The sequence below is a fragment of the Alligator mississippiensis genome, chromosome 2, assembly GCF_030867095.1.
Source record: "Alligator mississippiensis isolate rAllMis1 chromosome 2, rAllMis1, whole genome shotgun sequence".
Taxonomy (NCBI): Eukaryota; Metazoa; Chordata; order Crocodylia; family Alligatoridae; genus Alligator; species Alligator mississippiensis.
Genome location: NC_081825.1, coordinates 277,066,819 through 277,084,145, shown reverse-complemented (window position 1 = coordinate 277,084,145; position 17,327 = coordinate 277,066,819). Strand labels below are relative to the sequence as shown.

The 17,327-nt window shown below is 44.5% G+C and overlaps 1 protein-coding gene across 1 annotated transcript in view; it reads left to right on the top strand.

Moving 5' to 3' along the window:
* ASB2 (ankyrin repeat and SOCS box containing 2) overlaps nt 1-17,327 on the top strand; it is a 52,504-nt gene that overhangs the window by 12,920 nt on the left and 22,257 nt on the right. Inside the window, exons 4-6 of the mRNA XM_006278924.3 lie at nt 8,624-8,790; nt 11,067-11,222; nt 12,559-12,804. Of these exons, the coding sequence (XP_006278986.2) occupies nt 8,624-8,790; nt 11,067-11,222; nt 12,559-12,804 (569 nt within the window). The remainder of the gene's footprint in view (nt 1-8,623; nt 8,791-11,066; nt 11,223-12,558; nt 12,805-17,327) is intronic.

The window sequence follows — 17,327 nt, the reverse complement described above, 5'->3', positions numbered from 1 at the left end:
ACTTAGCACAGCGGGGTCCCCATTCAGGATGAGGATTCCAGAGTGCTGTGATGATAATGATAAACAACTACCTTTTTCTGTCTCTGTTAGCAGTAATGTGACTTGAATACATGTGTATTTGGAAGGGCCTGGACACATGCACTTACAACAGTTTGTATAAGGTACATCAGGATGAGGAATAGACTGGTAGTCTATCTATCCCAGGGTAGCTGCATCTGTTACTGTGTCTTGCTCCTAGAGCAGAGATCTCACATGACTGTGGGGGAATCTCTTGTGACTCTACTGCTGTGTGCAACCATCATTTCTCATCATATTCATAGTATCATTTTCATGAAGTGGTGGCAGGTCCCAGGACCTCAACTCCATAACGTTTTTTATTTTGTCTTATCTGTCTCTTACAATGTCAGCAAATCCCCAGTGGCTCTGACATCTGCTTCTAATAGTTCAGGCATTTTTGTTTTCATTTTTGTGTCAAACAAAATGTCAATGGGTGACAGCCCCTGCTTCATGATGCTATTCTGCAACTTGACGGCATACAGTGTGGATGACGGCCTGTTTCCACACCTTTTTTTAAAAGACATTTCATTATTTTTATACCATTTTCCTCAACTCTTTATATAGGATAATGGGATCTTGCGTTATTTCACTGCAAAATTCATGCCCTCTAAACTGTGACCCTTAAACATTATTGTGTCCAGTATAGCATAATTAACAAAAATAGATCTGATATGCACAATCACTTGTTTAGCTCTAGTATCTTTTAATAAGGCTATCTCAAAGTCCTGAGAATACTAATCTAAGACAAGAACTTTTTTCTAACTATCTAAACAAAAATATGTCTATTTTGATCCAGTGATCTAATTTTTCCCTTGCCACTAGTATAGCCTCTTTCAGTGGATTTGGCCTATATTTTATACTGAGGATCGTATAAAATTCCTCTGGCCCTTCTTTAAGATTTCTTCATTCCTAAATGAGCTTCATGTTTAAAACCTTTTTAATGTTCCCGCTGATTTTCAATAAAATCCTGGCTGGTCCTGAGAACCCCTCCTTAAATTGAAAATAGGGGCTAGAAATAGGCTGGTCTTGTTAATCTGTGTTAAGTAATTTTTATTACTTTCTTAAGGATGTGATTCTCAGTAGTGTTTCTGGCATCACTGTCCCCATTCATCTGGGTCTGGATGAACATTATCAAACTCACATAGCCCTGCACTTCTTTCACTGGATTTTTGTTAAATGCTCTAAAAAGCACACCTGCAGCCATCAAATCTTTCCTGCAATTGTATTCAGTTTGAAGGAGATAAAGGGAACAGAGTCCAAGACAGTTGGGCTTTTTCAGCTACAGTGTTCTCTGCTGAGAGCTTTCCTACCCCTTGGAAAACCTCAAATGCTTTTCTAATTGTTTTGAACTCAGGTCCTGCCAATGATGTTTCTTTTTACTGAGACCAAAGCCTTGACATGCTTGTTATCCAATAATGGGAACTTATTTCCCTGGTATCTTGTTTGTTTTAGAATGTTTTGTTTATTCCTCTAATTCACATACCTCTTAAGCATGCAATAAAATAATCACAAACTGTAAGTGTGTGTATTAAGTATGTGTCTAAGGTCATCATTGTAAGCCCTGAACTGCCCAAAGCCTTTTCCTTCAAGACTGATAACACTGTTTCTGGCACCAAATTGCTTGTGCCCTGCATCCAGTTTAAAATTAATAAATGTTCTTTTGGAACTGATGTAGCATGGTCCATTGATCCTATGAAGAATTTCTCTGGCCCACTGGTGTTATGCCATCCTCTTTGACTATGCTGTGCATACTCTCCCAGTGTTAGCAAATGATGTAACTATTTGAAATGATGTAATCCATTGCAGCTCTTGTAGCTTTTTTCCAAACTCCGGGCATTGTTTTGGCTTGTGTTGATTGCCATAGTCTGCGCAGCTTCATGTAACCATACTTGGTGGACTCCACCCTTGAGCTCTACATATCTTTCTGCCTCAAATATCTTCTCTTATAGAACATTGGATTCATTATAATGTCTTTAGGGACAAAGGCTGTCTTCATGAGTTTCAGTCTGGACTGAATGATTTTATTTGTTTGAAAAATTTTAGTTGCTTTTCGAGGATCAAGGATTCCAGCAGACTCCCTCTGAGTCTTTTGCCTTGGATTCTAATCTCAGTCTGGTCCCTCATCAGGGACCCAGCTCCTCAAAAGAGCTAGATTGGCTCCTCAGCCTTACATCATTTACAACAACTTCCATGTTTTTTGGTTTCTTCTTTGTCCACTGGAATAAAAAATATCTTTCTCTTATGTTTCCTTTTTTCATGGAGCGCACCACCTGAACTTCTGTTTCATAGGCTGCTTCCTTAGCTATTACAAATATCAAAGGCTATAGGACCAGTGCTTGTTAAAAATATGGCTACCTTTTGTCTGCCTACCTTTGGGCAAGAACCCGTTGCTTGCAGATAAATTGTGAAGTGCTGTTTGGAGCTTTTCCAGTTATCCTTTACATTTCTAGAGATTTTCAATTCTTGAGAGGCTTTTCCACCTCTTTCCCTTTACTTACGGCATTTTCCTGAGTTTTTGCTCCTGGTAACAGTCATTGTTCATAAATCACTCAAAATAAAGGAGTCTGGCAGAGGTTTGTGTCATTCAGTATTTGAGCATTATATAACATGAGCTGCTGCATAATATAACAGCTAATTCCATCTAGCTCATGCTACAGCCACTTAAAGTTGCAGTTCCTCATATCTTCTAATTATGCAACTACTCCTTACTCAAAGAACTATGCATGGACTGAAAAACTGTTCACTTGACTAAGGAGTTGACATGAATATGCCTATAGGGATTTTCAAAAAAGTGAAGGGCTGGTTTTTCAAGAGCTCAGCTCCCATACTGACATCTCCAAAAAAGGAAGATTTTTCAGAAGTATTCAGCACCCACATACCACTTAGAGATACATTTTCAAAGGGGCCCAACGTATTGACCTTTTCTGAAAATCTGGCCACTTATCTTGGTACCTAAATAAGTAGGTCTTTGGAAAAATGGTCTTTAGTGCGTAATTTCATTGGGAATGACAGCTTGTCTTCATCCCCTTTATTCCAGGGGAAATCAGTGAAGGTGCTGGTCTGGACCAGGTACCTTCCCTGGTTAGAAACTGAAACTACTATACCCACACAATAGACTTTTCTTCAAAGGTTTCCAGCACTTTCTGCATCCCAGTAATCCCTCATGGCACTGAGCATTTCCACTTATTAGCAGGACCGGATTAACACATAGGCAAACTAGGCACATGCCTAGGGCTCTGAACTGTGGGGGCCCCCGGTCCTTCCCACCACAGTGGTGATGATAATGGCCCCAACCATCTCCCTTCCCTTTTCCTCCTGTCTGCTGGCATAACCGCCGTGGCAGCTGCTTCCTAGCAGTGACTCCAAGCCCTGCTCCCCATGGGCAGCAGCGTTGGGGTGGGGAGGGGAGTCTGAACTGGCCCAGGACCATGAGTTTGTTTGCCTAGGGCCCACTAAAGGGTTAATTCAGCCCTACTTATTGGCCATTTGCGTATTAAAACAGGTTTTTGGGTTTTTTTTACAAAATCAATTAAACTTGATCAAAACTTAAAAACTTGGGAGAGAGAAAGCATTGGGAAGAGGTTTTTGGATATATTTCACCATCTTGAGATAACTTTTAGATCAAGGCAGTATATAATGAGTATCAACGAATCATGGAACATCAGGGTTGGAAGGGACTTCAAGAGGTCATCTAGTCCAAACCCCTCCTCAAAGCAGGACCGTCCCCAACCTAGATCATCCCAGCCAAGGCTTTGTCTAGCTAGGTCTTAAAAACCTCCAAAGATGGAGAGTCCACCACTTGTCTGGGTAAAATATTCCAGTACTCTACTACCCTCTTTGTGAGAATGTTTTTCCTAATATCTAACCTAAATTTCCCTTGCTCCTTGTTCTGTTATCCGCCACCATATTTTCATAGTTTCATAGTAGGTAGGGTCAGAAGGGACCTGAGCAGATCATCAAGTCCGACCCCCTGCCAAGGACAGGAAAGAGTACTGGGGTCAAATGACCCTGGCTAAGTGATTATCTAGCCTCCTTTTGAAGACCCCCAGGGTAGAAGCGAGCACCACTTCCCTTGGAAGTTGGTTCCAGATCCTAGCCACCCTGACTGTGAAATAGTGCCTCCTGATGTCTAGCCTGAACCTACTCTCAGTCAACTTGTGGCCGTTACTCCTGGTAGTGCCTGGGGGAACAGGGTCTCTCCTGTTCCCCGCTGGTCCCCCTTGGTGAGTTTATGGACGGCCACCAGATCCCATCTCAGTCTTCTCTTGTAAGAAGTTCAGGTTCTGTAACCTCTCCTCGTAGGGCCTGCCCTGCTGCCCCCTGATCATGTGAGTGGCCCTCCTCTGGACCCTCTTGATGCTGGCCACATCCCTCCTGAAGTGCGGCACCCAGAACTGGATGCAGTACTCCAACTGCGGCCTGACCAGTGTCACACAGAGGGGGAGGATCACCTCCTTGGACCTGCTCGTGATGCATCTAAGGATGCATGACAAGGTGCAGTTAGCCTTCCTGACTGCATCCCCACATTGGCAGCCCATGTCCATCTTGGAATCAATAGTGACTCCAAGATCTTTTTCTGCCTCTGTGCTGACAAGAAGGGAGTTCCCCAGCCTGTAGGTATGCTGCTAGTTCTTCCTCCCGAGGTGCAATACCTTGCACTTGTCAGTGTTGAAACTGATCCTATTCATCTGCCCACCTCTGTAACCTGTCCGGATCTAGTTGCAGCCTGCCCCCCTCTTCTAGCATGCTCACTTCTCCCCACATCTTAGTGTCATCTGCGAATTTGAGGAAGGTGCTTTTCACCCCCTTGTCCAAGTCGCCAATGAAGATATTGAACAGTGCGGGCCTGAGGACCAAGCCCAGGGGAACCCCACTGCCCACATCCCTCCAGGTGGAAAATGACCCATCCACCACCATTCTCTGGGTGCAGCCCTCTAGCCAATTTGTGACCCATCTGACTGTGTAGGCGTCGACACCACAGTCGCCTAATTTTTTAATGAGGATGGGGTGAGAGAGAGTGTTAAAGGCCTTCCTAAAGTCCATAAGACTACGTCCACCGCAACACCTGCATCCAAGGCCTTTGTGACCTAGTCGTAGAAGGCAACCAGGTTGGTCTGACAGGACCTGCCTCTAATGAACCCATGTTGATTGCCCCTAAGCATAATCTCCCCTGCTGGTCCCTTGCAGATGTGCTCCTGGATAATTTTCTCAAAGAGCTTCTGCAGGACCAATGTAAGACTGACAAGCCTATAGTTTCCTGGGTCCTCTTTCCTCTCTTTTTTGAAAATGGGGACCACATTAGCCCTTTTCCAGTCCCTTGGCACCTTGCCAGAGCACCACGAGTGCTCGTAAAGCTGTGCCAGGGGTCCCGCAATGACCTCTGCCAATTCCTTCATCACTCTGGGGTGGAGATCGTCTGGACCTGCTGATTTGAACATGTCTAGTCCCACCAGAAGTTCCCTGACTAGGTCCTCACTGACCCTGGGCCTGGCTGCACCTCCTCTGGGTCCGTCCGGGATCCCAGTGTGGGGGATGTCCCAGTCCTGCTCAGAAAAATGGAAGCAAAGAATCTGTTAAAAAGGTTAGCTTTGTTGTCTGGTGCTACCACCAGATTACCAAGTGTGTCCTGCAGAGGCCCCACGTTACTTGGTACCTTCTTTTTACCCCCTATGTATTTAAAAAAGGACTTCTTGTTATCTTTGATCCGGGTCACTAGTCCCAGTACCATCTCCATCTTAGCCTTCCTAACAGCCCCCCTACAATCTCAAGCAATGGAGGTATAATCCTCTTTGGTGATGGCCCCTCCCTTCTGTTGGGTGTACGCCTCCTTTTTGGTTTTGAGACATTCCTGGATGCTTTTCATGAGCCATGGGGGCTTTTGAGTACTCTTGCCCCCTTTGATCCGCATGGGGATTGTCACCCTTTGGGCTTGGAGGATTGTCTCCTTAAGAAATGATCACACTTCTTGGACTCCCAACTCCTCACCCCTCCGGGACCTCAGTGCCTCCCTGACTAGTTTCCTTACCTCATTGAAATCTGCCCTCCTGAAGTCCAGGGCTGCTGTCTTGCTGCAGGCCTTTGACACCCTGTGCTGGATGGTGAATTCCAGTAGGCAATGATCGCTATCGCCCAGGTGGTCGAGAACCCGCAGTGCCCTCACCAGGTTGTTGCCTGGGCCAGGACCAGGTCCAATAATGAATTTCCCCTGGTGGGACTATGCACCTCTTGGGTTAGGTGTAGGTCCTGTAACTTGGCTAGGAACCTACGTGAGCGGTCAGACCTGGCTGACTGCTTTTCCCAGCAGATGTCTGGATAGTTTAGGTCACCCATGAGGACCACGTCCCTTGACTTAACTGCCTTCACAAGCTGACCTGAAAATTCCTGGTCCAGCTTTCCCCCTGGTTGGGTGGCCTGTAGTAGACCCCCACTGTTAAGTCCCTTTCCCCCCCGACCCCCTTGTAGTCTGACCCAGAGCACCTCAGTCTGCCCTGCCTCAGACCCAGTGCTGTTTGCTGAGGATATGTATTGCTCTTTGACACAGAGCGCCACACCCCCGCCTTCCCTCCCTGTTCTATCCCGCCTATACAGCCTATAGCCCTTGATGTTTACCACCCAGTCATGCGTTGGATCCCACCAAGTTTCAGTGAGCCTCACTGTGTCTGGGTTTGTGTTAGCTAGCAGGAGGGCAAGTTCCTCCTGCTTGTTCCCCATACTATGAGCATTAGTGTAGAGGCATTTAAGGCCTCCTGAGGATATATACACTGCCCCCTCAATCCCAGGACTATCCGGGCCCCTGTCTCTTACCTGGGTATATCTTGTGCCCGTCACCTGTCTTGGCTGGGCTGTTCTTGTGGGAGTCTCGTGGTTCGGTGTTCCATGGCTCCCTCAGCCCTCTTCCTCCCCCTCTCCCAACGAGCCTAGTTTAAAGCCTGCCGGAGGAGATCAGCCAACCTGAAAGAGAACACACGCTTACCTTTGGGAGAGAGGTGAAGCCCATCCCACCCAAGCACGTCTCTTGTTCTGAATTATGGGTCGTGGTCCTGAAAGCTGAAGCCTGCCTCGAGACACCATTCCTGAAGCCGCAAGTTGACATCCTAGATGAAGGTTTCATGGCATCTTCCACGTCCACTCACTGGAAGGACCGAGAAGACCACCTGTGCCCCTATCTCCCTCAGTTTGATCACTGAGAACAGTCTAGCTCCATCCTCTTTGGAACCCCCCTTCAGGTACTTGAAGGCTGTTGTTAAATCTCCCCCTCAGTCTTCTCTTCTCCAGACTAAGTAAACCCAGTTCCCTCAGCCTCTCCTCAGAAGTCACGTGCCCCAGCTCCCTAACCATTTTTGTTATCCTCCATTGGACTCTCTCTAATTTGTCTACATCCTTTCTGTAGTTGGGGGCCCAAAACTGGACATAATATTCCTGATGTGATCTCACCAGTTCTGAATAGAGGGGAAGAATCACTTCTCTTGATCTCCTGGCAATGCTCCTACTAATGCAGCCCAGTATGCCATTAGCCTTCTTTGCAGCAAGGGCACACTGCTGGCTCATATTCAGTTTATTGTCCCCTGTAACTGCCAGGTCCTTTTCTGCAGAGCTGCTACTTAGCTAGTCAGCCCTCAGCCTGTACCAGTCTATAGGATTGTCCCATCCTAAGTGCAAGACTTTGCATTTGTCTTTATTGAACCTCATGAGATTTCTTTTGGTCCAATCCTCCAATTTGTCAAGATCTCTGAATCCTAGCTCTATCCTCCAGCATGTCTACTCCTCCTCCCAGGTTGGTATTATCTGCAAATTTGCTGAGGGTGCACTCCATCCCATCTTTCAGGTCGTAATGAAGATACTGAATAAAACCAGCCCCAAAATCAACCCCTAGGGCACTCTACTTGATACCAGCTGCCAACTAGACATCCAGCCACTGATTACTACCCTCTAAGCCTGACAGTTCAGTCTGTTTTCTGTCCACCTTACAGTCCATTCATCCAACCCATACTTCATCAGCTTCTTTGCAAGAACGTTGTGGGACACTGGATCAAAAGCCCTGCTAAAGCCAAGATATAATATTGTCTAGAGCAGTGGTTCTTAACCTTTTTTGTACCAGGACCCATTTGTAAACATCAGTGACCAGTCCTAACCCAGTGCCCCTCACTCCTGACCCACTGCCCCTGCCCCCAGCCCCAGGGTAGGGGGTGGATGTGTGGCATGGGGGGCAGGGGAGTAGGAGACCCTAAGCAGCCCCTTGCAGTCTGAAACTCCACATTTTTCTCCTTTAAAAGAGAATCCATTTTTAAAGTTTGCTGATACATGTTTAAAGTCTATTCATGACCCTTTCATATATTCTTGTGGCTCACTTTTGGGTCACGATCCACAGGTTGAGAAACATTGTTCTAGAGTAGTCTAGAGCTAATTTCCATTGCTATCATTTTGCCACCTGTCAGAACAAAGCTTGACAGTTTTAGCTAGTGTAGTTAGGTTGTGGGGTTTCCCCAGTTTTTGTTGGATAGGTATTGCTAATACTACTACAATGAGCTTTGTATGGTGTAAAAAAAATTTTAACATTGTTTTAAAGAGAGCTAGATCCAGTAGCAGTAGCAATCAAGGAAGGAGATGAAAATGCTGTGCTTAACATGATGAAATCGGGGAAAAACCTTTCTGAACCTAACAAAGATGGATGGTTACCCCTGCATGAAGCAGCCTACTATGGTGAAGTAGGATGCCTGAAACTGTTGCAAAAAGGTTAGTAAGTTTTTTTTAATGATTAAAAATGGGAGATGAATAAAAAAGATTGGCCAAAAAGCAGGAAATATAACCTCTTCTGTCCTGACCTCTTCTGTCTGTTCCATCCAAAGACATGCCTTTATTCAAGCTTTGTACAGGTGCATTCATTTCAGCCTATATAAATAAGTGCAGTTGTGCAGTGACAGATTAGTTAAGATGTCTCTTCAGGGTTCGGGAGAAGTGAATTCAAGACCTTCTCTAGGCTGCCCTCATTTGGCGCAGCTGTAAATGGGTATCTGGTCATTTGGGTGGTGGAGTTAAAGGTGTCCAGATGTGATGCTGACCATGTCACTCCCTTATGTGTCATTGGGTATAGGAACTAGTTTGTCTTCACCATACTAGCCCAATGGGCTGTTTGACTTTGGAGGAGTCTTGAGTTGAATAAGTAGGTTAAAACCTATGAAAAAATAATATAAAACTCTTAAGAGTTGAGTGACATCTTGCTTTTCTGGGTTGATATTGACTTGCCCCATATAGCTGTGTTTTTTAGGGTATAAGAGATTAGATCTTGGCTGATATAAATCAGCATAATTCCACAGAAGTCAATGGAGCTACACCAGTGAATACCAATGGACAATATGGCATTGATTAGTTAAAGAAAGCCTGATGGTGGACTATTTGCAGAGTGCTGTTTCCAAATTCCCACTGAACTGCTGCTGCTTAGTAGCTTTTTAAATTGCCAGTGACTAGAGACAAATGACTTTTTAAACATTTTAATCTAATTTACTTGTCAACTTCTTTTATTTTAACCTGTTTTAAAGTAAATTCACAGCATGTTCTTAGCCTACTTTATTTATGGAAAGCCCCAAATTGTCTGGGCTTTTGAAGGCTTATGGGGTCTTCACAAACAAAATGTACAGGTTTGGGCATCGCCATTAGACCTGGTCAGGAATATTTCAAAAGACACTTTTTTTTCCATCACTCCGTTGGAAGAGTTTCTGAAGCCCAGGATGGAATATATGGAGAGAGAGCGAAGTCCAATCACTAGCAGCCTTGTAGTTAGGATGCTCCTCTGAGGTGAGGTAGATTGAAGTTCAAGTCCTTGCTGTGCCAGCATCAGAGCAGGGACTTGAATCTGGGTCTCCCACATTCTGGGAAGCTGCCACACTCACTGGGCTCTTGGCTATTCTGGGGGCCTGATCTAATTTATTTGTCACAAAAATTAATTTCAAACATCAACATATTCTGAGAAACAGAATCCTTGTTTTCCAGCCAAGCTAAATTACAACATCCAAATGGAAACACTGGGTGCATGCATCTACATGTGTCATTAATGTACAGCAATAAACTCTAGAATTTATTGCTCTGGAATGTATTGCTCCTGGGAAACTCCTGGGCACACCATTTATACATGTGCCTGGGCTGGAGTACAATAAGCCAGGGCAGAGCAGCCTCTGTTGGCAACAGATCTGGGGGGTCAGCCTGCCAGCCTGGGGCTGCTCTGATCAGGCTGAATGTGCTGCAGAGGGGCTGGCTGGGGCACAAGGGTGCTTCAATGGGGGGCTAGCTGGTAGGCAACCCCCACACTGAAGTACCCTCATGCCCCAGTCAGCTCGGTCAGCATCTACACGTGCACTGCTGTGCATGAAAAAACTCCACAGCAGGGTAGTATTTGTAGTTTATTAGTCTCCTGCACCCTAATAGGGGCACATGCATAGATGCTGAAATGTTTACTGAAAAGCTAATCAGTCAACTCTGCAGTAAACATCTCATGTAGACGTGTCCACTGTGTGCTAAGATACAAAAGCAGGAGGCATACTACTTACTGTCCATAAATGAAAGGCTCTAGCACTGCCTGACCTGTACCCTGACCCCTGTCAGTTTTATTTCTAATTCATCCAACAAGGCACTCCCAGCACTGGCAAGTTCAATTTGCACCCTCCTGATCCCTGTATGAGTGCCTCCTCAGCCCGCTGCTGCCAACTGAGGTGCTGTTTGCATAACATGCCTCCTCCTAGCTGTAACATGGGGTTGGGGAGCTTAACTTTGTGACTAGAACTACACTATGAGCCTCCGTTTTTAAAAAATGATTCTTATCAGAGAAGTTTGGGGGTTTAAGTGAACCTTGGAAATTTTTTTCACTTCAAAATCCAGGTGCTGAGTAATTTCCTATTATTGAATGTTTTACATTTATAATAATACCTGTCCCACAATGATTAGTAACAGTTGCTTTCAGTGGTAGATGCATGTGTGCTTCATGCTTTACTAACTGTGGACCAATGACTCCTGAACAGCATACCCTGGAACCATTGATCAGCGTACTCTTCAGGAAGAGACAGCAGTCTATATAGCAACATATAGAGGACACCTGGACTGTCTGCTTTCTTTGCTACAAGCTGGAGCTGAACCTGATATTGCAAACAAATCCAGAGAGACTCCACTCTATAAAGGTAAAAAGCCTGGTTTTCAGAGGGGCTGAGTTCCCACTGACTCCAAGTGGAGTTTGGATGTCAGCCCTTCTGAAAAACAGGCCCTTGTTGTTTTGGTGTGGATACATATTTTTTTATTATTATTACTTGAAGCCACAATTCTAAGTATTCATTGGATATCACAGCAAAAATGTTTGACGCTGTTGTCATTTACCAATGGTGCGAGCATAGGGTTAAATGTGCCATAAAAGGCTATAACAATATACACAAGTGGTACATTTCCTTACCATGTATCTGCTGCATTGCTGTTATGTGAGCAGTATGCTATATTCAACAAAATTAAATAAACCCAAGGGCATCATAGAGTTTGGCGAAGGAAAAAAAATCTCTGATCTCTTAAATTTTATGGTGCATCTCTACTTCAGTGAGTAGAGAGAGGTAGCTAGCTGTGTTAATCTGAAGTCAGGCAGAAGGCAGGACAGGGTAGCACATGAGAAACTAACTGATTCAAAGAGGCATAAGCTTTCATAGGCAACAACCTCCTTTATCATATGCTACTTGATCAGATACTATCTGACACAGTGGGCTATTACCTTCGAAAGCATATGCTTCTCTGAACCAGTTAGTCTGTAAGGTTCTACTCTGCATTACCTTCTAGGTCAATAGATGCTTCCTAGTGGTCTAATTTTAAATTTTTTAAAATATATAGATCCAAACATGAGTGTGGTCATTAACTTTGGATGCCACCCATCTTAGGATGGCCAGTTCTAAAAATCTGGCCCTTAAGAGTCTGTTTGATTTGAGGGAGTTGTTTCACTTTTCAATAAATGGAATAACAAACACAAAATATAATATAGAAGCACTGCCCCAGAATTTGATGAACTTACCAGTCTTGATGCAAAATCTGTTTGCTTACCTTCTACTACAATGATGGAAAATTAATAAAAATGTAACCATGAAAAAAATTTCTCACCTTAGCTGTATGTCTGAATTGAAACATGCAAAACTGCTATGCATAGGTGACTGCTGCAGTGTTTAGTCACATACTCTCTATTCAGTGCCTATGGCTCCCACCAGTGTGAGTGGGAGCTGTATCCATGGGGAAAATCAACACAAATAGGTGATTCCTTCATGGAAATTTATACGCTTACTTAGAAAAATATTGCCATGGACAGTCCTGGCCTTTGTCAATTCACAATGTACAATATGTTATGGCCAGGGTTTGTGAAAGTGGCCTGTCATTCTAGGTACATTGGCCTCTAGAATGTCTTAGATGTGGCATCCTAGATCTGAGAAGCCCAGAATTAGTGACCTCTTGAAAAGTTTGTCATAAATGATTTCCCTTTTGTTGAGACAGCCTGTGAACGCAAGAATGTAGAAGCTGTGAGGCTGCTGGTGCAGTACAATGCCGACACAAACCACCGGTGCAATCGGGGTTGGACAGCTCTCCACGAGGCCGTCTCTCGGAATGACCTGGAAATCATTGATATCTTGATCAAAGCGGGAGCCAAGATTGAATCCACAAATGCTTATGGAATCACCTCTTTATTTGTGGCAGCAGAGAGTGGGCAGTTAGATGCTTTGCGATACCTTGCTAAGTGTGGTGAGTACAGCAATTACAATTCATTTGATCTACTCAGTATAGCCTAAATATCCAAGAAGAGGCCCACAAATGTGCATGAGTCATCTTTTCAGTCCTCAGATGGACACCGGATCAAGTTGATAAAGATTCTGAGCCCTGGTTTTTACATGACAGGCATGCCAAGGGCAGGGGATCAGACTTGATGATCTCCTGAGGTCCCTTTCGACCCTAAAGATCTATGAAATCTATAAAAATAGACAGAAAACACCTCAGGTTGCTCTGGGGAGCTACTAGCAAGAGTAGTCTGCATGGTTAAGGGGGGACTTTGCTGGAGTGTGCTGCTGGTTAGAATGCTAGCATACCATGACAGTGTATTCAGCAGTCCTGGGCACCTGATTTGGATGCAATCTTTGCACTACATAAATAGCCTGTACACGTAACAAAAAAACATAAACAGGGAATCAAAGCCAAGAGTTAGAGCCAGCACTAACCTGTTAATGAACATCTGCAAGGCAAGAAATGAGAAAAGAAAGTTCCCCACTGCTGTGTTGTTGTAGTCTGCTTCTGAAAACGTTTCCATGATGTGCTGCAAGGGATGAATGTCATGGTTGTAGGCATACACAAAGCTTTTGGGTCAGAGGTGGTATTGTTTATTAGACCAACTAAACAGTAGCAAAAAAAGGTCTTTCTTTTCAAGCTTTTGGGTACATACAACCTTCTTCAGGCTGAGGAAAAAACAAAGATTGTGGAAGTTAGAAAAGAAACTGCATTTTGCACAGGGGAGGTAGAGAGTGGAAGTTTATTCTCCCGGGTAACTCAGAGTCCTTTTGTGAGAGTGTTGCAATGTGATGTGCAGATTAGACTGGCGGCTTCCCTGAAGGTGTCCAATGTTTGTAGGCAAGGATTTTTTGGTGATATCTTTTATCGGGCCAGCTGTGTATTTGGGAAAGATGTTAGATAAGCTTTCAGGCACAAAATGTTCTATCTCAGGTCTACTTTGTGCCCCAAAGCTTCACTAAAATGTCTCCCTAGCACAATAAAAGACCACCAAAAATATCCTTGTCTCTTTATATATTTCTTGGACCATCATGGCTACACCATTTCCAAGAGTTCATAGAGAGATTTCATTCTAGAAGTATTTTTTCATGGTTGAGAGGCTCCATCTTGTGGCTTTTAGCCACAGCCCTGAATAGCAGGGAGTTCTGGCCCTCCAGCAGTGCAGAAGATACTGTGCTTGTGGAAGGTAAAAAAATTCCTAAAACCCTTCAAAACATAGAGGAAATGCATTGCTCCCCATTCTGTAGGAGGGTATCCCACACTTTCCTATGTGGAGGTTGGGCCTTAGTCTGGTTCTTCCTCTTCTCACCTCTTTTTGAGTAGCTGGTGCCTCAATGGGCAGAGATCAGTCCTTGAAATCTTTGTGGTTCTGATGCAGCTTTTTAGTAAAGGGCATGGAGGAGGGAAGATTCCACACCTGTACACCTGCACTGGGGCTGGTCACCTCTTTCTCATTGTCCCCATTTGCAGACAGCGACACTTACCATTCCTATGTCAAAGGGACGTCTGCAGAATTAGTGAATGAATGTCTGTGCATCACTTTGAAGACAGAAAGCACCAACTGCTAAGTTTGGTGAGCGTTTTAGAGTCCTCAGGTGGGGCCCAGTCTTGCTCTCTGTATTCAGGGAAGGAGTCAGTCCATGAAGAACTCTGGTGAGAAAGGCAAGCAGGATCTGACCTAGAGTAAATATGTTTTATCATCCTCAAGAGAGGAAGAAGAAACTTTTTATTCTCATAAAAGGTCAAGAATTCATATCTTGTGGTACCTCTCCCCACCCCAGAGAGGTCTTTCCTGCAGTCTCCCAGCTCCTTCTGTTCCATTCTTAAGTGGGTTCCTAATTTCTCTTTCAGGTGCCTGTTTCCATATATACCTTTGCAGATTCCTGACATTTTAGGAGGCATGTAAAATTAAACCCCTTTGCTTTAGCAGTCCCATGTTAAGCAATGGTAATTTTGGCCCATTTATTCTGTGAATAAGTAGTGTGCATGTGTGCTTATACTGAGAGATACAATGGGCCTAACTTACACTTTATACTAGTCATGTGAATGGACCTTAAAGAACTGCAGCTATAACAGTTGCACTTTAAGGTCCACTGATACTGCCAGAGTACTGCAGAATGCTGCACAACACTGTTAGGGGTGCAAACACCTACATGTAATTCACAAGATAAACCAAGAGATTTAAAAAAAGAATCCACAGTGTTGAAAACCCTGTTGTGGGTTTTCTGAATTCTTTGCAACAGAAGAATTGATTTATTATTTCTCTGCAAGCAAAAGCATAGGGCTGGCATTTTTCAAGGGGTGTCTTGAGTCTAACAAGGGGTACCTTGACTCTGAAAAGCTGAAAGCCACTGTCTTAGAGTAAATGAGAATTGGGGGCAGCATCTGTAATTATATTGATGAACTAGCACTCAAAATAGTTAAAATGAAAAATGTCTAGACAACAATATATACTTGTAAAAGATATAGATTGCACACTATGAGTCTTAGGGAACAAAAATGCTTCTATTGGTTAATCTGTTTTATATAACACTGAATCAGTACTCCCTCTCTGACTTTAAATACTATACTTGAATGAGATTTGTGTTCAGCTCAATTACAGATTCATATTTCCTTAAAAGTTCCATTTGGAGAAAAATGCACAAGAGAAAATACAATTAAAAAAACAGCTGTTCCAAGCCATAAAAGCTCTTCTGAGAACCTTGGTAATAATATCGTTGCGTTGTTTATTATGAGCAATGTTTGCTATAAATAAAAGATTTTGTTTAATTTATTTTAAAGAAAATAGCTCTGTGTTGTATTTTGCCATTGAAATTTTCCTTGTGTTTGTATCTTTAAATAAGCAAACACAACACAGATAGAATCATAGGAAGTCAGGGCTCGGAGCGACCTCAGGAGGCCATCTAGTCCAACCCCCTGCTCAAAGCAGGACCATCCCCAATTAGATCATCCCAGGCAAGGCTTTGTCTAGCCGGGTTTTGAAAGCCTCCGAGGATGGAGTTTCCACCACCTCACTGGGTAGGTAACCTGTTCCAGTGCTTTACTCCCCTCCTAGTGAGAAAATTATTCCTAATATCTAACCTAAACTTCCCTTGCTGCAACTTGAGACCATTGCTCCTTGTTCTGTCATCTGCCACCACTGAGAAGAGTGTAGCTCCATCCTCTTTCGAATCCCCCTCCACTCAGGTAGTTGAAGGCTGCTATTAAATCCCCTCTCAGTCTCCTCTTCTCTAAACTAAATAAGCCCAGTTCCCTCAGTCTTTCCTCATTAATCATGTCCCCAAGCCCTCTTACCATTTTATTGCCCTCAGCTGGACTCTCTCCAATTTGTCCACATCCTTTCTGTAGTGGGGGCCCAAAACTGAATGCAGTACTCCAGATTTAGGCTCACAGTGCTGAATAGAAAGGAATAATCACTGCCCTGGACATACGAGCAACACACCTACTAATGAAGCCCAGTATGCCATTAGCTTTCTTGGCAACAAGGGCACATTACTGACTCATATTCAGCTTATTGTCCACTGTAACCCCCAGGCCCTTTTCTGTAGAGGTGCTACCCAGCCAGTCAGTAGGGCTGTGCAAAACTTCAGTCCCTGATTTGATTCTGTGGAGATTTGGCCCAATTTGGTGGCAGAATCTCCAAATCCAATTTGAATCAGGAGGCGCTTTAATCTCTCCAAATCGAATCAGAACCCTCTGAATCAATTCAGAGAGATTTGGAAAGATTCAGCGATTTGGACACAGACACAGCTTTTAATGTTTTTTCTACATACCTCAAGGTACCAGATGGCTTGTCAGTGCTGCGATGGTGGGGCAGATGGAGCGTCGCACCAGAGCATGGAGGGCTCCCCAGCATGCTTGGCAGCAGACCCAGAAGTGGACCAGAAGCACTTCCAGTCCACTTCTGGGTCCTTCAGGGAGTGCTCAGGGGCTCTCCCACACTCCCCACCCTGGGCCTCTGTGGCTTGGCAACTGCTGCCTCCTGGGGCTGGGGGGGCACCCAGGGTCCCCCTGCAGCCGATTGCTGACCTGGGGGGGGTGCAGGGGGGCCCCTTGCATGCTCCCTGGCAGACCTGGAAGTGGACTGGAAATACTTCTGGTCTACTTCTGGGTTTGCCGCCAAGCATTTAGGGGGCCCCCCCTGCACTCCTGTGGGATGCTCCATCTGCCCCAGCATCACAGTGTTCACAAGCCATACCTGGTACCTTGACATATGTAGAAAAAACATTTAAAGCTGTGTTTATGGCTGAATCGCTGATTCTCCGAATCCACATTGAATCTTCAGATTTGGATTTAGCTGAACTGAATTGGGGACAGTGATCCAAATCAATGAATCGAATCACTGTCCCCGATTCGGACCGAATCCTAATCAAATACAGCCCACTTCACACACCCCTACCAGTCAACCCCCAGCCTGTACTGGTGCATGGGATTGTTCTGTCCTAAGTTCAGGACTTTGCACTTGTCCTCATTGAGCCTCATGAGAT